At 42.9% G+C, this 17,715-nt stretch overlaps 2 protein-coding genes across 2 annotated transcripts; one reads left to right on the top strand and one right to left on the bottom strand.

The window, feature by feature from the left end:
• Positions 1-1,535: 1,535 nt before the first annotated feature.
• On the top strand, positions 1,536-12,532 carry acsl4a (acyl-CoA synthetase long chain family member 4a). Its single transcript, XM_080466396.1, has 15 exons — positions 1,536-1,602; positions 4,269-4,728; positions 4,812-4,989; positions 5,082-5,191; positions 5,671-5,809; positions 5,931-6,081; positions 8,118-8,241; positions 8,355-8,426; positions 8,530-8,669; positions 8,752-8,924; positions 9,015-9,089; positions 9,200-9,388; positions 9,519-9,633; positions 10,983-11,140; positions 11,236-12,532. Exons 2-15 carry the CDS (start codon positions 4,372-4,374, stop codon positions 11,391-11,393), a joined length of 2,139 nt encoding a protein of 712 aa, XP_080322522.1. The 5' UTR covers positions 1,536-1,602; positions 4,269-4,371; the 3' UTR covers positions 11,394-12,532.
• Positions 12,533-12,547: 15 nt separating this feature from the next.
• Positions 12,548-17,609, bottom strand: nxt2 (nuclear transport factor 2-like export factor 2). Its single transcript, XM_080466397.1, has 4 exons — positions 17,432-17,609; positions 17,214-17,300; positions 14,554-14,698; positions 12,548-12,861 (listed from the first exon to the last, which is right to left on the bottom strand). The coding sequence occupies exons 1-4, from the start codon at positions 17,444-17,446 to the stop codon at positions 12,677-12,679; spliced, it is 432 nt and encodes a 143-aa protein (XP_080322523.1). The 5' UTR covers positions 17,447-17,609; the 3' UTR covers positions 12,548-12,676.
• Positions 17,610-17,715: the final 106 nt, after the last annotated feature.

Genomic DNA, 17,715 nt, shown 5'->3' with positions numbered 1-17,715 from the left:
ACAATAGCAAAAGAAAAAAACAAAACAGTTTTGAGGTCTAATTCAAAGAGTAATACTGATGATACAATCAAAACAAAGCAGTGGTCCAGTTTACGTTTGTGTCTGCTGCTCTGTAACCACATGAGGGCGACATTGGCATGGCAACCTGTGTTTACAGAGAACATTGGCTTTTGGAATGTGTGTGTGTGTGTGTGTTTGTGTGGTTTGGTGCTGGGACTTGGACAGTCTAAACTCACGACAGCTGCAGAGTCCAAACAAATGCAGCGTTAAATACAAAGGGACGTATGGGGCTGTGGACCTGAAAACACACTTGGTTCACCACGTTGGCTGAAAAATGCAGGTGTTGCTCCACAGGCCTGCATCATTGTGACATGGGAAATGGTCACGTGTTCAACTCACACGCGTTTGCACATCGAGAGAGAGAGAGAGAGAGAGAGAGAGAGAGAGAGAGAGGGAGAGAGAGAGAGAGAGAGAGAGGCTTGTGGACTCAAAAAGCTTAATTTTACTACATGCTTATGTGTATGTTTGATGCATGTAGGGGAAAAGCCATGTTGAAATTACTATAAGATCTAAAACAGAAAAAAGAGTGAATCAGGTTAGAAGAGCTGAAAAAAGAACCTAAAACGGTCAAAATGGCTAAAACAGTTTGCAGGTATACATATTGCAAACAAAAAAAAATACTTACCACCATCCAATTCTGGAAAACCTTGCATCTATTTCTAGAACTGGTTTAAAGGATGAATTGCCTGCTGGTTTGCCACTGAAGGAATACTAATGCACACAAAACGTGGCTGCAACAACAGCAGAGCCATACAGTCAAGATCTAATGTTGTCTGGCTGCAAGCTGACTTATTTATTCATTTATTAAACTCTCTTCCATATAGTTATAGTTAACCTCTTTATAGGTTTTCATTCTTTTTTGGCTTTATTTTATATCCGTGTTGTTGTTATTGATATAATGGGTATTGTTGTTTTTAATTACTATTATTCCTTTTTTTCTTAGGTTGAGAGGTTCTGTTTGTTGGGCAATCTGCTTTTCTTTCGCATGTGTGATTGTATCACTGTGGGGGGGGGGGGGGGGGGGGGATCAATAAACACGTTTGCAAAAAACAAAATCGACAACGCCTAATAATAATAATAGATTTTTACTCTTTTATTACCTCTATCTTAATAAGGTTTTTATTTCATTTATTTATCTTTTATGTTGTTATTCACCTTGTTTTAACGTATTTCCTTGTAAAACATTGTGAATTACCTTTCCTCTAGATGGTGCCATGCCTATAAAAAAAAAATATAAATATATATAAATCACCGCCACAAGAGCATTCAGCTTTAATTGATTTATAAGGTTAGACCGAACAGAAACACTTGGAACTGAAAGAACCCAGCTGTGACCAGAGGCGTCACTCACTTCCGGTTGGGTATTTACCAACTCACGGACGTAAAGGGTGAAAAAAAACGTAACCATCCGCGGCTTCTGATTGGCTGAGAAATATGGACTCAGATGACGTATTTATTCCGGGTTTCTAGCCCTCACCGAAGAGGTAACTGTCGGTCATTTCAGAGCGGAGGCACGACTGACCGGGTTTCCCTCCGATCGAGGTAAGAAAGCTCGCAGCCGGCCAGTTAAGCGTGGTGTCACTCTCGACTCTAATCTCATTACCGCTGTGATCCCCCGGTTGATTCGTATCGGGTTGATTGGCTCGCCGGGTGATGTTGAGGAGGTTTAACATCCTCCGCGGTGTAATTAACTTTCCGACGGGCTTTTGGAGCCCCGAGCGGCAACGTGTGGCGGCTTTTTGTCATCATCATCCCGCTTCCAGAGCCATTGTGGGACAACAGACGCCTCGCATCTCGCTTTAATTCCATCACTCCCTATTTAGGTCTCGTTTTTAGGACGATGCTTTCAAAACCGGCGTTATTGTGATGTGATGTGAGTTGAAGCGTTTAACTTGAGAAGTTCACCTTTTAAAAAAAAAAAAAAAAAAAGATCATTCGTAGCATATTCTGCTATTCTTATGAATGAAATCCGTGTTCGGTACATTCCGTTTATCATCCTCATCAGAGCTGTGTTTAACGTTCGCGTTGAGCCGCGCGTGTTGTCAATGAAATGATGAGCACGCGCTGTTAAACACAGAGATGAAACGTGGGATTCCACCTAAACATCCATCATTTAAAGTTTACGCCACACGCCCTGCGATTGCACAAAAATCCTGGAGAATACGCGTCATACCTGCAGCCACGATCTCAAGTTAAGATATACAGACATGGTTGACGTATTTAGACATGATTCACACTCTGTGCGTGTGTGTGTCCATGCCTTCAGGCCAGGCACAGCCTGTTCCTGGATTGTACTTGATATGTATCGACTGATATAACCACCACTTTCTTCAAATGGACATTTATTTATTAGGCCACTTTCACAGAAATATCAGGTAAAGAGAGACAAATTGTTCTGGAAATTGAATATTGGGTGGGAATTATTTTATTACAATATCTACAAAGCGCTACCCTATATCATTCCACCACCCACCTGTTTCCACAAATAAATGCACAAAGCCTCTCCCAGAGAAGCAGCGCTTCAAACTCTCCCTTCACCTTGACAAATCATTAGAAAATCGGCAAACGCCAAAATCTACCTTTGTGCCTTCTGACTGAACTCTGACTGGCTAAATCCAGCGCATCTCAAAATGTTCTGAAGTCCTAAAAGTAATGAGTGGAAACAAATCGAAACTCACAAGATTGTAGTGGTCATAGCTCTGGATCGTCATCCACTTTTGATGGGATCCGAGAAATGGATTTTTGGGAGGGATTTGATGCCTCAATCAATCCACCCACCACCCAGAACTGTTTCTATTCAAATAAAAGAAATGGAAAAAAAACCCTGATCTCTCCTGAGAGCTTTGCTCTACAGCTTCACTCCCACAGTAACCGCTCGACACGTTGGTGCAGACACACACCTGTTTTCTCACAGCAGATTCACACCACCTTTCCCAAAGAAGCGATGCCTGCACACACTTAATTCACCGCTCGAAAAAAGGTAAACACTCAAAATCTGCTACCATCTGGACAACTTGCAGCCAGTCAATCAGTGTAATCGCTTTAGAATTCCCACATCATAGCCAGCATGTAAAGTAGTTAAGAAAAGAGTTTAGCTTTGAGACTGTAATAGTAGCTGCATCACTTTAGTATTTTGTTCTCTAATACATGAAAATCCCAGAAGTCCAGTTGTCTCATCTCTGGATTTCAGTGTAGTCTTTGCATTTGACTTTCAGACTGAACCCCTCGATTTGTCCCACCAAAACTGGCAGAACCGTTTGGATTTACATGAAACTGTGCCGTTGATATTAAAACCTGCTCATACGGTACCAATATCATGCTGACGGTTGTGATAAGAGGAGTCTTTTCATTTCCATTTCATGTCCTTTGTTATAACTATCTCTCTTTTTTAGTTTTTTTTAACAGATATGATCCGTCTTTATCTACACATTGTCAGATTAATCAGACTTCTCGTGAACTTTTGTGTAAAATAATTTCAGTTGCTGCTGTCCGTTTTGTAAATGTCTTGCACTTGCTTGCTGTCACTTGAGGATTATGGCGCGGCGGCGTGACGGCGTTTTTCCCAAACGATAGCGTTTGGTCAGGAAGTCCTTCATCCACGCTGCACTGCGGGGTCATCTGTGAGCTGTGCTTGACCTAAAGTGGCCTTTCACTGACTACTCAGTGGGGTGAGCCTCAAGAGTACTGTCATTGGTCGTCTGCGACTCGATCCTCTTTGGCATGACACACAGGGGTGTGGCCACCGGACGGCAGGCTGCTCGGTCAGAGGGGCCGACGCAGCTTCATCCCTGCGTCACCCTTTTTTAGAACAGCCCCTCTTTTATTGCCTAAACACCGACAGGTGTTTGGACACAGGGGAGGGGCCTCGTGTTGGTGAAGGACATCCTCCGTAGGACCTGTAGATAAAACTGAACACCGGGGCGTTCACAGACCCACTAAAGTAAATAGGAGGAACAAGAGAGGTTGGGTGATCGGAGAGTTAATCCAGTGATTGGTTAGAATAGTTAGATGCTCGCTTCGGATTCACTAAGAATAAAATTTTTGTCTTTTTTTTTTATTTATTTTTTTAAAGTTGACCCAAAAACTTCCACATAAAGGAAGCTGTTAGAATGGAAGGTCAAGTTCACTGCAAATTTACCAAATGTTGTTTTAATCTGTAAAACATTTTGAATAATTTGTCATCTTTTTTTTTTTTTCCCCCACTTTAGCGAAAACAGTTGGAACAGCGGATCGATCATAACGGAAAAAAATATATATATATATTTTTAAGCGAAACCTGTTTTGCTCACACAAACTCTTCCTGGCATCAGTATGGGACTCCAGTCGGACTCCACCGTGAAGGCCATCCTCCTCTCTCCAGTCCACCTTCTGGTGTGGCTCTACTCCATCCTCTCCTTCCTGCCGTGGTACTACATCACTGGGGCGGGCCAAAAACGAGAGCGGTCCAAGCGGATAAAGGCTCGGTCCACTTCGGGCCGCGCTGAGGGACCGTACCGCTCCGTGGATCATTTCGAGTCTCTGGCGAGGGAAGACTTGCCGGGCAAAGACACGCTGGACAAGCTGTTCGACCACGCCGTGCAGCGCTTTGGAGAGGCTCAGTGTTTAGGCACACGAGACGTGCTGAGCGAAGAGAATGAAGTTCAGCCCAGCGGGAAAGTCTTTAAAAAGGTACGTCCTCTGACTGACGGGAACTGCTTGGAACGTCAGCAAATGCTAAATACGACACTGACGTTGACTCTTTCTCCTGCCAGCTCATCCTTGGGGAGTACAGGTGGTTGTCTTACAACGACGTGGACGCCATCATCAGTCATTTGGGCAACGGATTGGCGGCTTTGGGACAGCAGCCCAAAAGCACAATCGCAATATTCTGCGAGACCCGAGCAGAGTGGATGCTCACCGCTCAGGCTTGCTTCCGGCGCAATTTCCCACGTAAGAATATGACACGGCCGTGTTCTTGTTGGGAAGTGAGAATGTCCCTCACCCGCTGCCTTTTTTAAAAAAAAATTTTTATTCAATTGCAGTGGTGACATTCTACGCCACGCTGGGCGAGGACGCCATCGCGTACGGACTGAACGAGACTGGCGTAACTCATCTGGTTACCAGCACCGAGCTGCTCGAGACCAGACTGAAAGTGAGCCGTTTTCATTCGAAACCCCTGTGACTAAAGAAGTGGCTATAAAAAGTCATCATGAGATCGTGATTTGTGATGGAGCAAATCACGGTTAATATGAGGGCGTGTCGAATACTGCGGGGTAGCTCATAAATCCTGAAATGGGTCAATGGAAGAAGAGTTTCAGGAAGCTAATTCAAGGTTTTCTTTCTGTACAGTTGCACCTTTTGGCTGACAAATCTTCATGAGTGAATTTGGGTAAAGCAAATGAACCTTAATTGGAGAGGAATATCCTCCACATAGGCCCCGTTTTTATATTCACATTCTCTCAGAGCACAGTTTATGAACCCGATTGTAAGATAATTGAATGGGTAATTGTAGTGCAGCTCAGGTGTTTGTTGTAAAATAATTTTGGTGACTATTAAAGGGAATGATGTACGCAGGGGGCCGGGTCCTGCTGTGAAACCACAATTAAGTAGTTTCCTGTGTCTTCTTCCCAGAATGTGCTGCCGCAGATCCCAAAACTGAAGCATGTGATCTACGTGGACCAAAAGAAAATGAGCACAGAAGGCTACCCACCAGGACTCGCCCTCTCCAGCATGCAAGCTGTGCAAGACCTGGGCAAGCTGCCTGAAAACGGTGTGTATCCCTCCGACTCACTGTGGCTGTGCTTTTTTTTTTTTTTTTTTTTTTTAATTGGCAAAAATTAGTGATGGAACAGCTCACACATTGTCTTTTTTTTTTTCTTGTCGTCTTCCAGCGGAGATTCCAGTTGTGAAGCCGCAGCCCTCGGACCTGGCCATGGTGATGTACACCAGCGGCTCGACCGGCAAACCCAAAGGAGTCATGATTGTCCACAGTAACCTGATTGCAGGAATGACGGGCCAGTGTGAGCGCATCCCCGGGCTGGGGTAAGTTTCAATATTTTGTCATAATTGTATCCTGGTGATGATGATTTAAAAAAAAAAAATAAAAAAATCGGCAAGCCGATCCCACTCGACTGTGGGTGAAGGCAGGCGACACCGGACAGGGCGCCAGACAATCACACACTGTCACATTCACATGTACGTCGCCTATTAGCCTCATACGCATGTTTTTGTTAATACCCCTAAGAAAACCAGAAAGAACCCACAGACCTCACCCAGAAACCCCCTGAAGCAGAACTTCACAGGACTGTACACCGAAATGATGCCACTATTGCTTCCCACCGTATCGTGGAGCAATAGAAGGAGGAAGTTATGTGAAATATTAACCCTTGTCTTCTTCTTTGACTTTATGTCTAGCATTGGCAGATAATACACAGGAGCCGTAGCAAGGTCGTACAAAATGAGCAATTATTGATATTGCGGATATGTGGGACTTCCTCTGGGGGAAAATTAGTTTGAATCTGTGTACATGCAACAGTATCCTGGCTCATTTTTGCAAGTACTCCATCTCATCTCACTCTGACTTCTCAAAACCTGGATTATACTCACTATGATATCTTAAGCGTGATTATAACCGATACTCATGTTTACAAGTTTAAAAAAAAAACATGGTATTATATATATTGATTTCATAAAGTTCCATTCTATGAATCAGAATGTGTAATTGTGCAGTGCGTTGCATCGCCGCTTTCTTTTGAAATGTGACTAAACGTTGGTAGCGTCACGCTCGCCACGCTAAAGTTTACAATCCAACGTGAAACCGCTCCAACCAGTCCAGTCAGACCTCTCTTCCTATTCCGCGCTGTGTGCTGGTAGCTATAAAGTAATTATGCCCAGGTTGGGTGCATATTTTTGTAAAGGCCAGCATTTCACCTTATCGTAGCAGAGTGAGTCAGCCGGCTATTCCCAGGTCAAAATTGTAAAACTTGAATTACCGCCTCCAGCTTGTAAGGCTCCGCTAACCAGGAAGGTGTCGCCTGACGTTGGTGTCTGCTCAAACATGTTTATATTTATGTAATGAAAGGGATTACATGCTCGGAAATTGCGTGCGCTCACTGTGCCGAGGTTGCAGAAATATTATTTCTAGAGCTTTGTGCACCAAAGCCTAATCCGTTTATCCAAGTCAACTGGAAAAAAAAAAAAAGCTTTTGAGTTTATCATATTTTAGATTTGGATAGCCTAAAGCAGAGATATTGAAAGCACTCAGTCTTACGTGTTCAGAAGTACAAATACTTGGATAAAATAAAAACGGTACACTTTACTTGTACTTCAGTTAAATTCAAACTTTTACCAAAGCATGACTTCATTTCTATGAACAAGATGCATTTTTTTTTTATGTGAGGGTGGTGGGGATATTTTAACAAACACACTCTGTCACTGTTGTGATCATTATTTTTTTTGCAGTTTGGGCACAGAAGTGTTATGATAACTAACACACGTAGGGTTTGTGATCATACTTTTAAAATGTAAAATCGTTCGAAGCTCAATTCATATAAAACATGATCAATTTCTTTTAAAACTTCTATTACGGAAAGTTTGAAGTAAAACTATATATATATATATATATATATATATATATATATAAATATAATACTTCTGCGTCTTAATTTTTAGAAGCTTGAAAGACGGAACAGCCAGTTTTTAAGGCTCAACGGAAGAGAAATTCCAACATCTGATGGATATTTTTCAAGAAATTAGTCTATTAAATCTTGAGTCTGCTCCCAACATTACATCCACTGACCATAGATCGGGTGTCCAATCCCCAGCCATGCACTGTAGTGTTGCACATGTCCTTTCTCAGTAGATCAGGAATCGCCACACGCCTTTATCTGTTCCACTTCAGTGTGTTTACTTGACCCGGTGACTGATGAGATCTGGGATGGTCGATACCATGTCGGTGCACAGTGCGTACTGCAAAGTATGCTCAGAGACGCTCGACGTAAACACTGGAAAGAGGAACAGAAAACGGACACTCACTTCTGGCTCTGACCTCTTCTCTCTGTCTTCCTGTGCTCCGGCAGGCCCGATGATACTTACATAGCCTATCTGCCCCTGGCTCATGTTCTGGAAATGACTGCCGAAATCTCCTGCGTGACGTACGGGTGCCCGATCGGCTACTCTTCCCCCCAAACGCTATCGGACCAGGTAATACGTTACACCGGTGGCATGTGTTTGTGAGTGGGTGTGGTCCCTGTCTTTATTAGCTTAATAACAATGCAATTGCGTCTGTTTTGTTTTTCCTCCTCTGCTCCATTCAGTCCACCAAGATAAAGAAGGGAAGTAAAGGAGACTGCTCTGTGCTCAAACCCACTCTGATGGCAGCCGTGCCCGTGAGAATCTTCCCATTTTCTCTCCTGCCCACTGCTCACATCTGCTGGGCCCACTCGTCTTCACACATCCACCTGAACTAATCCTGTGTTTTCTCCTTAAAAGGAAATCATGGACCGCATCAACAGAAATGTGATGAGCAAAGTGCAGGAAATGAGCGTGATTCAAAAGACGCTGTTCACCCTGGGCTACAAATACAAACTGGAGCAAATAAAGAGGGGCTATGACGCGCCGCTCTGCAATGTGTAAGGAAGCTCGCCTCTATGCGTCTCTCCGCCTGAGATGTGATTTGTGTCGTGTGACTCTATGTGCCGCGGTGCTTTGCAGCCTGCTGTTCGGTAAAGTGAAGAAGCTGCTGGGAGGACGGGTGAGGATGATGCTGTCGGGAGGCGCGCCGCTGTCCTCGGCCACACAGAGATTTATGAACGTGTGTTTCTGCTGTCCGGTGGGTCAGGGCTATGGCCTGACTGAAACCTGCGGAGCTGGCACCATCACAGAGGGTGAGAGCACATTCAAAACAGGAAAGGAAAGAAAAAGGAGGAAGACCTTGAAAAAGTGCAAAGATTAACATATTGGGAATCATTTTACAGTTGCAGATGTCAGCACGGGTCGTGTCGGCGCTCCTCTGATTTGCTGTGAGATCAGACTCCGGGACTGGGCTGAAGGTAATAATGAAAAGCTTGTCAGTACTCGCTGTACTGGCAGTGTAGAATGTAAAGTATTTTTTGATTGCAGGGTAATTACTTGTTATTGTTACACTTCTCACGCTGATCAGGTGGATACACGAGCAAAGACCTGCCACATCCAAGAGGGGAGATCCTGATCGGCGGCCCCAACGTAACCATGGGTTACTACAGGAGCGAGAGCAACGACCAGGACTTCTTTGTGGATGAGAAAGGTCAGAGGTGGTTCTGCACCGGGGATGTCGGAGAGATTTATCCAGACGGCTGTCTACAAATAGTGGGTGTGTATGGCTTTGAAATTCTTTCTTAATTCACTTTCCAGTTTTACCTCATGCTGACCTGATTTTAGAGAGACAAAAAGTGTCCGTCATTGGTTGTGTACGGTCATTATCTAACCTTTTGTCTATTTAGATCGCAAGAAAGACTTGGTGAAGCTGCAGGCCGGGGAGTACGTGTCTCTGGGAAAAGTTGAATCTGCTCTGAAAAGCTGCCAGCTTATTGACAACATCTGTGCTTATGCCAACAGGTGAGTATTTAGCGTGAATGTAGTCATGAACTTCAGGTCTGAATAAGGCTTTTTATATTTGTGTACTGATTTTACATTTGAAAAAGGAACTGAACAGATGAAGATGACAAGAACTGATGCGATCAGTTTCGAGAAACCAGGTCGAGTTATTCCGGTGCACAATTACATCAAGAGGGTCTTTGTGAGTTTAGTGTTGATTAGAAGCTTATCTTTTCACCTTATCATAAGAAGAGTGTCGTTTACAGAGCCACTGGGGCCAAATGTCACACCTAAGTATTTGTTCTCCGTCTGCATATTTGAATTTGGATATTTGCATAAGCAAATTCTCTGTTGCCGATGCATGGATGATGTGTAACTCATCCAATTTTGATGAATGCAGTTCTTGTATTGGTTTGTCAACATGAATAGCAACCCTGAGAAAAAGACCTGATGTAAATGACTGTCTCCACATGTCCCAACAATGGTGTTTTTCAGTTTGTCGGTCACGGGAACCTTCATGCACCAACTCCTTCCATCCAGTTCAGGACCATATTTTCCTTCTACATTGATATTTCGTCTTAATCAGCTGATTTCTGACCTCCCTTCATTCTTATTTCTAATCATCATCGCTGACTTTCGCACGTTAATGGATGATAGGATTTAAAAACAAAGAGCTTTTAATATTTATTTAAGTGATATCAATGTCCCATAAAAGTCCCTCGTGATGCTTGTGTTTACTTTTGTTGTCTAAACTTTCAAATCCGAATCAAATAGGATTTTACGGCATTTGTGCTCGAACTTTCACTGAATCGTCCAACCCAAAAAAACAAAAACGCTGTCCTTTTTTAATACTTGTGTATTATTCCGAGCCTGCAACTTGTATGTCCGCTGACATAAAAACACTTGAATTAATCTAAAACAGGATAAAGTATTTAAACTTCTGCAACAGTTTATTTAATGTTGGCCTTCTCCTCTCCGCGTTGGATTTGGGAGGTCTTTCTGCATGCATGGGTTTTGTCCACCTTGCTCCCATTATCCACATATAAACATGTGACGGTAATCGGTGGATTTGAATTACCCATAAGTGTGAGTGTGTTTGTCTCTCTGTGTGTTTTATTGTCAGCGGAGATGAGCTCAAATTCCCCGTGATCCTGAGCTGGCGAAAGCAGTGGATCGATGATTTAACGCTTCATCTTCACACACTTACAAACGCTCCCTTTCAAACCGTTTTGCTGGTCGAGTCACGAATGCAGCGTCGCTCTCCGGCTTGAACCGATTATTCCCACTATATGAAATATTCCTAAACTAAATGGAACCCTAACCCACAAACTTAACAACTGTAATATTGTTTCTGATGTTTCCCCTCACAGTGACCAGAACTTTGTCATCAGCTTCGTGGTTCCCAACCAGAAAAAATTGACGGACCTGGCCAAGCAGAGAGGCATCACGGGGACGTGGGAGGAGATCTGCACTCACCCCGACATGGAGCGAGAGGTGCTGAAAGAGATCAAGGAGGTGGCTGCTAACAGTAAGGGACCTTCCTTCCTTCCTCCCTCTCAACCACATTAGTTGTCAAATAGAAAATATTAATGAAAATGTTTTTGGTTTTGTTCTTCCATCCAGTTAAACTCCAACGATTTGAGATTCCGGTGAAGGTGGTCCTGAGTCCAGAGCCCTGGACGCCCGAGACGGGGCTCGTCACCGACGCCTTCAAGCTGAGGAGGAAAGAGCTGAAGAACCACTATCTCGACCACATAGAGAGAATGTACGGCGGGAAATAACTCGCCGGTCACGCCCGGGATGGCTTTCTGATCACAACCACTGTTTTTTTATGTGTACATACTTGTCCTGGCACCCAGGTTTAGGCCATTCTGTGTACCGCAGGCTCTCAAACGAGGAAAAGCTGAAACTGTAGATAGTTGTAGCTGTTGGAGCCGTACGTGCTGCTTCGTTCGTGTGTTTGTACAAGTTTCTGATTGTCAAAGAGATGCACTAAAGTGGCAACTCCTACTTTAAAAGAAGAGCGCGTGTTTGTGGCCGCCACGGCACCGCGTTGCCATCCACTGAAACCTGTGAGTACTCCCCCCTCCAGCTGATAAAAAAAAAACCTTACCAATGTTGACACGCTGCTGATGCGTTGCTTGTTACTTCCTGTCTAAGTGTAATAGCCGCAGAGGCTCGTTAAGCTCTTTTTGTAAAATCGGAGTACAGCTGTTACTGTGCCTTCAGTCTGCAGTACTTGTTTAGTTGAGCAAAAGTAAGCAGCAACTAGGAAAAACAAAAAAAACTAAACTGCCATGAGAAGTTTACTTGATACTTAAGGAAACAAAAACCCTTCTCCCACGCAGAGATGTAGGCACGGATCAAAGGCGAGGAGGTTCCACGTCCCTGTCTGTTTATCCACTTGTTTTTTTTCCCCCCCTCATGAAGTATGGTTTATTTATGCTTTTTTGTTACTGTAATGATTTATTCTGAAAGGAAGACCAAAATGTCTAAAACTCAATGACTCAGGAAGTTAAGCAGATGTTTTAATATATGAAAAATGTCACCTCGTTGGTCGCTTGTGCAAAGAAAACCACTTCTGTCAGAATTCTTGTGGGCACCTTATTTATTAAAGATGGAGCATGCTTACCTTCAAACACTTGTTAGCTCTAGTTGGAAACTAAGATACTGTGTGTACTTTACCTTAGCTGATGGATCTGTGTATGATTTGGTATCAAGGCGTTATCAGAACTTCAGTCTGTTCATTTTAATAATATAGGAGTGTTTTCTATGTATTTTTCCAAGTCTTGTCATATTGATGGATTGGCATGGTGAAAACTTGGGGAGGACACGGACAATGACAGCCACTTTACAGTTGTTTGATGAGCCTATTTGTATTTATGACTCCACCATGGTCACATGCCTTGTTGAGCATTTCAAAATAAAATAAAAATAAAATAAATAACTTTCATATTCTGTGTGGTCAGATGGTTTTATTACAAAAAAAAAACAAGCTCATGAAAAATGACATTTGTAATTCTGATGACTTGGTGGGGTGAGTCACAGGAAAGGTGACGGAGCTTCAGCTGTTCCAGTCTTGAAATCGGAAACAGTCACTCGCAATCTTCCAAACAGGCTGATCATTGTTGGGCGAGGCCTGAGCTGTCAGCAGAAAGTTCTGGTTGAAGAAACGTTCTTTGTTTCCCTCGAACGTTACGGTGCCACCGGTCACCACCAGCAACGTCGTTTGGCCTTGAGTCGCTTGTTCTGTGAATGAAGAGAAGATTCACGGATGATTCAGCACACTGACCAGGGGGAAGACAAAAAAAAATCTGTCAACACTTCTGGAAAGAATTCACGGCGCTTCACTTTCCACCCTTATTCCAAAAGTGTACAACGCATGTCCAAGCATCAAGTCAAAGGGATTATCTGTAGACCTCGGGACACGATCGTTTCAATGCACAAATCTGGGGAAGGTTACGGAAAAACATTCTGCTCCTTTCAAGGACCCATTGAGCACAGTGGCCTCCATCATCCACTAATGGAAGATGTTCAGAACCACCAGCTTGTTAATATGTCGGAGTTACGTGATGCCCCTGAACGCCTCACTTAAAGCTCAATATCGCAGCCCGGACACAAACTTTCTCTTTTGTTACTGAAACAGTTCAGCGAGGTGTATGTCTGAAACCATTTGAATCGAGAAATAAGCCGTGCAGTTGAAAAGTGAAAGCGTCGCTTCACAGATGCGTGCCTGCTGGGAAAGGGGCGTGTCCTACAAGTTCGACAGCTTCTTCACGGAGTATGAACTCTCCGGCCGAAAAAGCTTTCTTTTTTTTTTTTCGGCAGCCGGCTGACGTCACAGCCAAGCTTTTCTTCTTGTTCTTATGGGAGTATGCAGGGGCCTTCAGTCAGCGAGGTGACCCAAGAACCCGGTGGTCACTCTTTTAGAGTGATTCCCATCCAACAAGTCTAATATGAAACATTTAAATAGAAAAAAAAACATTCTGGGGTACTTCGTGTCGACTTAAGGGAAAAATATGAATTGAATACTTTTCCTGTGTGGCATGTTGTATTTTTAAGGATTAGTTTTATCACTGAACAGCGAGCGTGCTTTCAGTCAATCCAAAACGTGAGTGAAGCTTGAACGCTGGGCGACACTTCCGGTCAGTCATATGTCTTCGATTCATGACGTGTCCAGATGTGTTGACAGGCAACTTTTTTGTGCAGCAGCCACCACGGCTCCATAGACACTCATCAGAGAGCTGTACTGTTCTCCTTCACCATCCATCTCCTTTAAGAAAGGTCAGTCATCGCTCAATAGGCCTTACGTCTGGTGGGGAAAGGAGGTATGTCTATATTCTGTCATCTTCGAGGCATTTACTGGCTGACCACAGAGTAGAGCACTTTAATACACGTGATGGACCATTTTCTCCAGACAAATCAAGCTCTTCTTGAAAGACGTTTTTCCTGTCCCGCTATTTCAGAAAGGGTCTTTGAAAACCTAGCAAGTTAATAATCTAGCTCATGCTCATGAAACCAGGAAACAGTTGAGATCTTCAGATGTTTCTTGGCCCAGTCTCTGAGCACTGAACACTTTGTACTTGCAGGCCTATCGAATATTTCCAACATGTTTAATGGTTCTGTCTTATTTCAAGGGAGCGACATCCTACCGACGGATGTTTTACAATTTAAGTCGGGTAACTCTCTACTATGGCACATTTTGCCCGAGTAAGAGAAGCTGCTGAATAAATACATACGATTTCCTAATATTATCTAAATTCTTGTCACCTTGATAAGCTCAAGGGAGTATTTTGACCAAATCACAATTTCTATGCATATTTTCCCCACATTAAGCTGTTTAAAATATTCATAAAATTGTGATTTGGTCAAAATACTCACTTGATGTTGGCGACGACGATGACGATAAAGCAATGAAATAAGGAACTCTGGTCGGCTCACCGTGAACAGGCTGACAGTCCAGTATGTGCACTTTGAACTCGCTCGACGGCAGCGACTCAAAAAACTCGCCCAAAGCATCCTGTCCTGAGACGGCGTTCCCGTTCCACACCAGGGTGGCCTTGTCGAGGTAGAGCCGGGTCAAGTTCTGCAACACACAGGTCAAGATTCTGTTTGTGTTTGTTTTTTTCTTTCTTTCTTTCTTTTAAAAGCATGAAGGAACAAACAGTGTCCTCTGGGAGAAGAGAAGAGAGGAAGAAGTCAAGAAATCCTCTATTATCGATAGAAAATGAAGCGCATGCAGTCCAGGGCCCATTGTTAGTTTGTTGGCATAAACATATTTTGACATTATTACAGATGAATAATTTATATTATAATTTTTCTTTCTGCTTCTTGTGTCTGGCGCTTTCTATTGGCCAGCAGCCTCTGAGTATAACCAAATATCTTTTGAAAATACTTGGCAAAACCTGTAAATAACCATCAATGACTTCACCCTGAAGCCTCTGCTCAGAGCATTAATAGAACTCTAGCTATATGACATGTATCATGATACAATTTACTCATGGAAAAGCATTGATTGTACTTAGAGAAGGTTTCTAGGGGATCCTCAGACCAAAGATACTCACACAAAGATTATACAACTGTACAGACAGACGATTTGCTTCACTTTGATATAAAGCATCTTCAATTAAACTATATTTAAATAACAATATTAGTTTGAATGGTAAGCAAACAGCTTCATTCTTTGCATAGTCATAATCGATGAATGGGAAAAAGTGCTTTGGTTTTCAGAGAACAATATGAATACAAAACAATCAATTTAAATAAAAATTAACACGACAAAACCTAAAGATTCGAAGTGGTGAATGACGCAAATTGTCGACCAAGCTGAAGATGTATATGTTTACAAACTGACAAAGACAATGTAATGTGTATTTTGTCATTCTAAGATCATTTTTCCAGAGTAGCGGTGAATGGGAAGTCAGAAAAATGATGTCCCGAAACTCATATCGGACAGTTTCTCGTGTACGCTCGAAATGAACATTAGCACATCATTCGAAAATACATAACTGAAAGCAAAACTTCCCCCTTTCTCGCAAAGTGTCCTGACCACCTGCTTATGTCAGTACGTCTGTCTGTCAATTGATGATTTCCTGCGAGCTCATTTTGAGAAAACTCGATGAATACTGACAAGGACACGCTACAGTCTGCATGTAATCGCAGTAAATGAAACTGTTTGTTTTATTTGTGTAATCAGAACAGTGTGATCTGCCTTGCTGTCATCACGGCCCCCCTGGCACTGTGCATCACAGAGATGCTCCTTGTGCAGTCTGAGTTATGCGAAAAAAAACAATGATTAATAAATTAGTACGCCACATTTTTCCATCAAAGCGGCCCATTTGAGAGCAAGCTCATATAGACCAAATAACATCCGTCCATCTCGTGGACCACTGCATCCCAATTAGGTGGATCCTAGGGGAAACACACTGTGAGACAGACTGTCACACGCGCATTCACATCTCAAACACGTGTGTTGGGACCCGGCATACAAAGGAAGAACATGTGCTCAGAAAAGGGCCCACAAGTGGAGAATCAAACCAGGGTTGTTTTCACTGTGAGGCGGGAGAGCTAATCACGACGTGACTTTACAAAAACAGAATGTTCTGTTATCAGAACTACTGTTATTGCACAAGATTAGATTGAAGTCTATGAGCTCGCACAACAATATTTTCACAACAGTGCTCCCGGATCACAGTCAGAAGGTAATGGGTTCAAGACAAGTACTGGCTGGGTGCTTTTCTCTGTGGAGTTTGTTCTCCCCGTGTTCGTCCTCCGTGCGCTCCGGTTTCTTCTCACGGTCCAAAAACATGCATGTGGAGTCAATACGATGAATTAGTGGGTAAAATCATTCAACAACACCACGTAGCACAACAAGCTGTTGGGTTCAGAAAATGACTCACCATAGGGAAAGCCACGCTGGTAATATTTAACAGGAATAAAGGGCCATGTGATGGTGTAGTGGTTTGCTCCTTCAAGTCACAACAAGTCTTGTGCTCATGGGGCTTCTTATTTGGAGTCTGCATGAGCTCCCTGTGTGTTTGTCTCTTTCAGATACTCCAGCTTTTGAAGATAAATTGTGAATCCAAACTTCCTGGAGGTGAGAGTATAAGTGCGTGTGGCTATCTGTCTGTCTGGGTCCTGTGACGGACTGAGGGTCTGTCCATAGTGTACTGTCCCTTCTTCACCCAAAGTCAGCTTTGTTCCAGGACTCGACCTTCATCACCCTTCATGAGCCCCTAAAAGCATAACAATATTGTCTTCTAGTCATCTCAACAATCCATTATTTTAGAGTAAAAGAATAATCCAAGAAGAGTTTTAGGACGATTCAACCGTGGTTTTAGGGTGAAAACATTAAAGGGTTAGAGTTGGTTATTACATATTTCTGCATTGAATCATATATCATGAACACCCGCAGCTGAAACTGAGTATTCACTGCTCTCTGGTGAGCAAACTATGGAACGACTTTGTATTTGGCCAAACGAGACCTCCATGCGTTGGGTTTACACCAACACCGGCACCAATCCAGCCACGTGTATTGGATAGACACAATGTTATTTTTATGTCAACAATGTGTGACGTGTGGGCACTCTCAAGCCACTCACCCTCCTCTTCTTATCCATGCAATCGTAGTAAATGTTGACGAATTCTTCTGAATATCTGCAAGATTGGTCTGCGTGGGTCCTGAAATCCTGTTGAGACAACAACGAATCGAATATCGATCACGACTAAACGTTCACGTGTGAGACTGTTAGGGAGTAAAACTAAAAGGAGCGTAAAACGGCGTCAGTCATTTGAGTTTACCATAGAAAAGTAGGCTTACCAGTGTGGCTGCCATGACGACGTATATATCAGTAGAAAGTCGAAGACTTGATATAATTTATCAATACAAAGAAATTATTATGAACTGCTGCCAAGATTAAATTTAAGCCACTTTTCCTTTCAGTTGTTTAGTTAGCAATGCTAACAACCACTCCGCTACATGTATTACTTCCGGGAGTATTATGTTTTCCTGCCAAAATAAAACATTTGTACTTTTTCTTCAAACGTAGAAAAAGTACTGTCTTTTTATTTTGTAACTTTTACAGTATCTTATAAAATACTATA

This window comes from Lipophrys pholis (genome assembly GCF_963383615.2).
Source record: "Lipophrys pholis genome assembly, chromosome: 6".
In the NCBI taxonomy this organism is placed as follows: Eukaryota; Metazoa; Chordata; class Actinopteri; order Blenniiformes; family Blenniidae; genus Lipophrys; species Lipophrys pholis.
This window is presented reverse-complemented; position numbering and strand designations above follow the sequence as displayed.

Excerpts from the sequence above, each read along its gene's own strand:
- nxt2 (XM_080466397.1), bottom strand. Across the intron at positions 14,699-17,213 it reads GCATGGATAAGAAGAGGAGG|AACTTGACCCGGCTCTACCT; the intron begins GTGAGTGGCTTG and ends TGTGTGTTGCAG. Across the intron at positions 12,862-14,553 it reads GGACTGTCAGCCTGTTCACG|AACAAGCGACTCAAGGCCAA; the intron begins GTGAGCCGACCA and ends CTTCATTCACAG.
- acsl4a (XM_080466396.1), top strand. The coding sequence starts at position 4,372 with ATGGGACTCCAGTCGGACTCCACCGTGAAGGCCATCCTCCTCTCTCCA. Across the intron at positions 6,082-8,117 it reads GAGCGCATCCCCGGGCTGGG|GCCCGATGATACTTACATAG; the intron begins GTAAGTTTCAAT and ends GTGCTCCGGCAG. Across the intron at positions 9,090-9,199 it reads ACTCCGGGACTGGGCTGAAG|GTGGATACACGAGCAAAGAC; the intron begins GTAATAATGAAA and ends CACGCTGATCAG.